This window comes from Osmia lignaria, chromosome 12, assembly GCF_051020975.1.
Source record: "Osmia lignaria lignaria isolate PbOS001 chromosome 12, iyOsmLign1, whole genome shotgun sequence".
Classification (NCBI taxonomy): Eukaryota; Metazoa; Arthropoda; class Insecta; order Hymenoptera; family Megachilidae; genus Osmia; species Osmia lignaria.
Genome location: NC_135043.1, coordinates 3,915,555 through 3,919,510, shown reverse-complemented (window position 1 = coordinate 3,919,510; position 3,956 = coordinate 3,915,555). Strand labels below are relative to the sequence as shown.

Sequence of the window (3,956 nt, the reverse complement as noted above, 5' to 3'; positions counted from 1 at the left end):
TGCGGGTCGTGTGTCTTATAAAGTTTCTCATCTCTAATACCGATAAGATTAGATTTCTATACGTTTTGAAACCCTGATATACACGAATATTTATATAAATGCAATTTGTCTCTAATACATAACGTATTACGATGTTTTAGATGAAGTGATTGTTATCTGATCGAAACATTTGAAATAATAATTTAACAAATATATTAGATCTTGTACATTGAATATTATGCAGGCGGAACAGTACGATTCTTTGCTACGTTGACCTCATTTCTTGGTTGACCTTAATATGTATGATACAAGGTACTCCCGTCGATCTATAGAGTAGCATTTTGTTAATTTTTTGGAAATTATATTATTCTGATTGTTTTATGGTATATAACAAATTGTAATTTAAATAAAGAATATTCTTTTTACACCTCGACTATTTATTCAACTACTTGATAGATTGCTGTTTAAAAGTGGTAGTTATTTAGATATTACACCATTAACGTAACATCATTAGAACTTTAAATGATAAAAAATGTTAACCTACTTCTTCTAACATACATAAATCCTAGTCTGATTAACCACGTAATTTAACCGGCACTGCCGCCGGTGATGTGGAAGGCGGGAGTAATAGTGCTAATAGGAAATACTGATTTTAATATTGAATGCCAATATGATATACCAAGTTCTTCTTTGGTTAAAATATAATTTATGAAATCTTCCCCTCAAATTTTTGATCTGATTTTATCCTTCCCAATTTTATTCCTATTAAATAGTTCACCAATTTCATCTTTATGGCATTGTCTTACAATACAGTCAATCCTCTACATTTTTAAATAAAATTAATTCTTATTTATCAGTATTTGTAGATAAAAAACTAATCAGTTATTAACAAACATAATATCAGTCAAATTAAATTCTATATGATACAGGTGTAAACCAATCAGTATACCTGTTAACTATAGATCTATAGATCACTTTAGTACCAACTGAAGTATTGTCAATAATGACTCTCAGGTGATTAATATTACCAGTATTTTGTTGATATTAAATATATTTTGATTTTCATAAAATTACTTCATTCATTTTATCAATATCAACGTCATCTCATACATTTAATAGTATCAATAATACTGAAGTATTGACAACGTATATCGATTGTTTAAGACCTTTATGAGAGGAACATAACCTTGTTTCGAATATTAATGGAATATCTATTATTTTAAATGATGGATCACTTACATAACAAGCTTCGATATCTTGATAATTATATACCGTGTGATAAAGATTTTCCAGGAATTTGTAGACTTATTATATCATTATATGCAGACATTCCGTAATGGGTGACAGTGCTGGTGAAGTACAAGTGAAGATATTATTTTTTGCCAAAGCAAGAGAATTAACAGGAAAACAAAAATGCTATATTACTATTCCACAGAGATTATCATATGCTGATTTAGTGGATAAAGTAATTAGTCAATTTAAATTAGAAAGTATACGAGATACCGCAATCTTAGCGGTGAATGAAGAATTCGTTTCTTCGGATACAACATTACTATTTTCCGAAAAAGACGAAATTGCAGTTATTCCACCGCTCAGTGGAGGTTCGTATTTCACAAGTAAATCTATAATATTAATGATACATATTAATATAGAAAAGTATAAATTCTATTTGTGGATTTTTTAGGTTAGAATGGAAACTCCAAAAGACAGTGTTAAATTGCAACAGGAAGAACTAAACATTGAAGAAATGATTAGTTTAGTTATAGCTCCTAATTGTGGAGCTATATCTACATTTATTGGTGTTACTCGTGATAATTTTAATAATAAAAAGGTATATATGTTAATTTCAACTATAAATTTGAACGTATTATTTATGTATATGTTTCACAGGTACTAAAATTGGAATATGAAGCATATGAAACAATGGCATTAAAAGAAATGAATAATATATGTGCAAAAATTCGTTCTCAATGGAATGTCCATCATATTGCTATTTATCATCGTCTTGGAGAAGTACCAGTATCCAAAGCAAGTGTGATGATTGCTATTTCATCTCCTCACAGGGAAGAATCATTGAAAGCTGTTGAGTATGCTATCAATGCACTGAAGGCCTCAGTCCCAATTTGGAAGAAGGAAGTGTATGATACGCAAGAAACTCAATGGAAAGAGAATCAAGAATGTTCCTGGTCAAATAGTAAATAATATTTTTATATCATTGAAGTATTAGTTAAAAAGAGAATGTATGTAAAACCTAAAATGCATTTATTTAATTATATGAAAATAATATATATGGTGCTTGAATAATGTATTGTTGAGTTTTAAAAAATTGAAAAAAATATATATTTTATATTGAATGCATACATAAATATTAATAAATTGATGATAACATTTTTATGATCTTATAACCATTTACCCATTTCAAATCTACTAATGATTCATTAAGTACTTACAAATCAAATATTTATTTTGCACAGTTAATAGTAAAAGAGATTCAGAAGAATCAGAAGATATGATTGCAATATCAAATGAGGTAGTAGAAACTGTGGTAGAAAATTCTGATCTATTTAACAGTGAGGAAGAAGAAGAAGAAGAAATGGAAGAGGAAGACTCTAAAGTTATAATTGATCCAAATCTCGTTCAAATTCGTGCCACACCTGACGAATTGAATCACAGAATATCTTCTTTTATTGAAAGAAAACGTCAGCAAGTGAACATTGTAAATGTACAAGAATTTTGTTGTCACAGGTTAACATATGAAACATTTATAAAAAACTGTTTTATATAATATTTATACAGTATCCTTACTGCATTTTAGAGATCAAAGTGATGAAAATGAAGATTCATGTGCAAGGGTAGACGCTATCCTTATTAGAAGAAAAGATTCTAAAAGCCACGTTAAAGGTAATGTAAAATAATAGTAATACAACGATCAGAAGATGAAATTTTTATATGTGAATCTGTTCAGTGCACAGAGTACTCAATGCATGGGGACCACAAATGGTTGATCACCATACCTTACGGAAGGCCTCTATGTCAGGAATGAATCAAACAAATAGTAATTATTCATCTGTATTAGATGATAGAATCTCAACCACTGAAAGGATTCTTGGAATAAATAGACCTGTTCCTAAAGATATATATGAACGACTTAAAAATATTGAAAACAGAATATTGTATTTAGAAGGCATTTCTCCTGAATACAAAGACTTTTGGGTAAAGTTTCATTTGGATACAATGAAATTTTATGAATCATCTAATGTTTCTATTCATTCAACCTTTTCTATTTTACAGAAAGAAGAAGATATTAATAGCCTTAAAGGAACATTTAAACCAACTAGAAAAAGGACATATTCCATGGCAGAACTTGACTGCAAATTACACGAACTAGAGGATAAATATGCAAAAAAGGCAAAATAATTATTACTTATAGTGTATAAAACCAACTAATGAAATTTGTGTATTATTAAACATGAAAAATAAATATACTTTTCAAAAATATGATTTGCTTTCATTTGTGGTGATCTAACATTATCAGCAGTTTCCTGGATGAATCTAACCTATAGTCCGTCCAACGAAACGAGTCAGTAACAGGGTCAGTAAATGTAAACTGATGTAAACAAAACAGCTGCGTGGTGTCCACGCGATAGATGTTAACGGCTCTTACTATTGGCTGTCAAGGGTCGAGTTCAGGGCCAACTTTCGGCGGTCTCTTGCCGTGGGCCCTTGTTTAGAAAGGCAGGGGGGAACTTGTTAGCGTCGGTCCCGGTGTATTCTTCAGAGGTCCTGTGCAGGCCACCGTGGAGATTTTAGTGGGTATAAATCCCACACTACCCCCGGCTCCTCCCCAGGGGGGCGGGGGGTGTCTTCTGAAGATTTCTTCCACGTAAAAAAAAAGGGGGGGGGAACTTACCTTTTTTCAAATACGCACACCGTGATCATAGCAAAATCCCGTATATAGGATGCGCAAAAATTATTTG

The 3,956-nt window shown here is 30.9% G+C and overlaps 1 protein-coding gene across 2 annotated transcripts; it reads left to right on the top strand.

Annotated features, from left to right (window-relative positions):
- Positions 1-1,349: 1,349 nt before the first annotated feature.
- Mocs2B (Molybdenum cofactor synthesis 2B) lies at positions 1,350-3,442 on the top strand. 2 transcript variants are annotated; one of them, XM_034321498.2, is made up of 7 exons: positions 1,350-1,580; positions 1,664-1,810; positions 1,870-2,173; positions 2,454-2,724; positions 2,795-2,880; positions 2,945-3,192; positions 3,271-3,441. In XM_034321498.2, the coding sequence occupies exons 1-7, from the start codon at positions 1,500-1,502 to the stop codon at positions 3,394-3,396; spliced, it is 1,263 nt and encodes a 420-aa protein (XP_034177389.1). In that variant the 5' UTR covers positions 1,350-1,499; the 3' UTR covers positions 3,397-3,441. The 2 variants fall into 2 exon arrangements, with proteins under 2 accessions (XP_034177389.1, XP_076547337.1); XM_076691222.1 differs by having other exon boundaries at positions 2,945-3,442.
- Positions 3,443-3,956: the final 514 nt, after the last annotated feature.

Excerpts from the sequence above, each read along its gene's own strand:
- Mocs2B (XM_076691222.1), top strand. The coding sequence starts at position 1,500 with ATGAAGAATTCGTTTCTTCGGATACAACATTACTATTTTCCGAAAAAG. Across the intron at positions 1,811-1,869 it reads ATAATTTTAATAATAAAAAG|GTACTAAAATTGGAATATGA; the intron begins GTATATATGTTA and ends TATGTTTCACAG. Across the intron at positions 2,725-2,794 it reads CAAGAATTTTGTTGTCACAG|AGATCAAAGTGATGAAAATG; the intron begins GTTAACATATGA and ends ACTGCATTTTAG.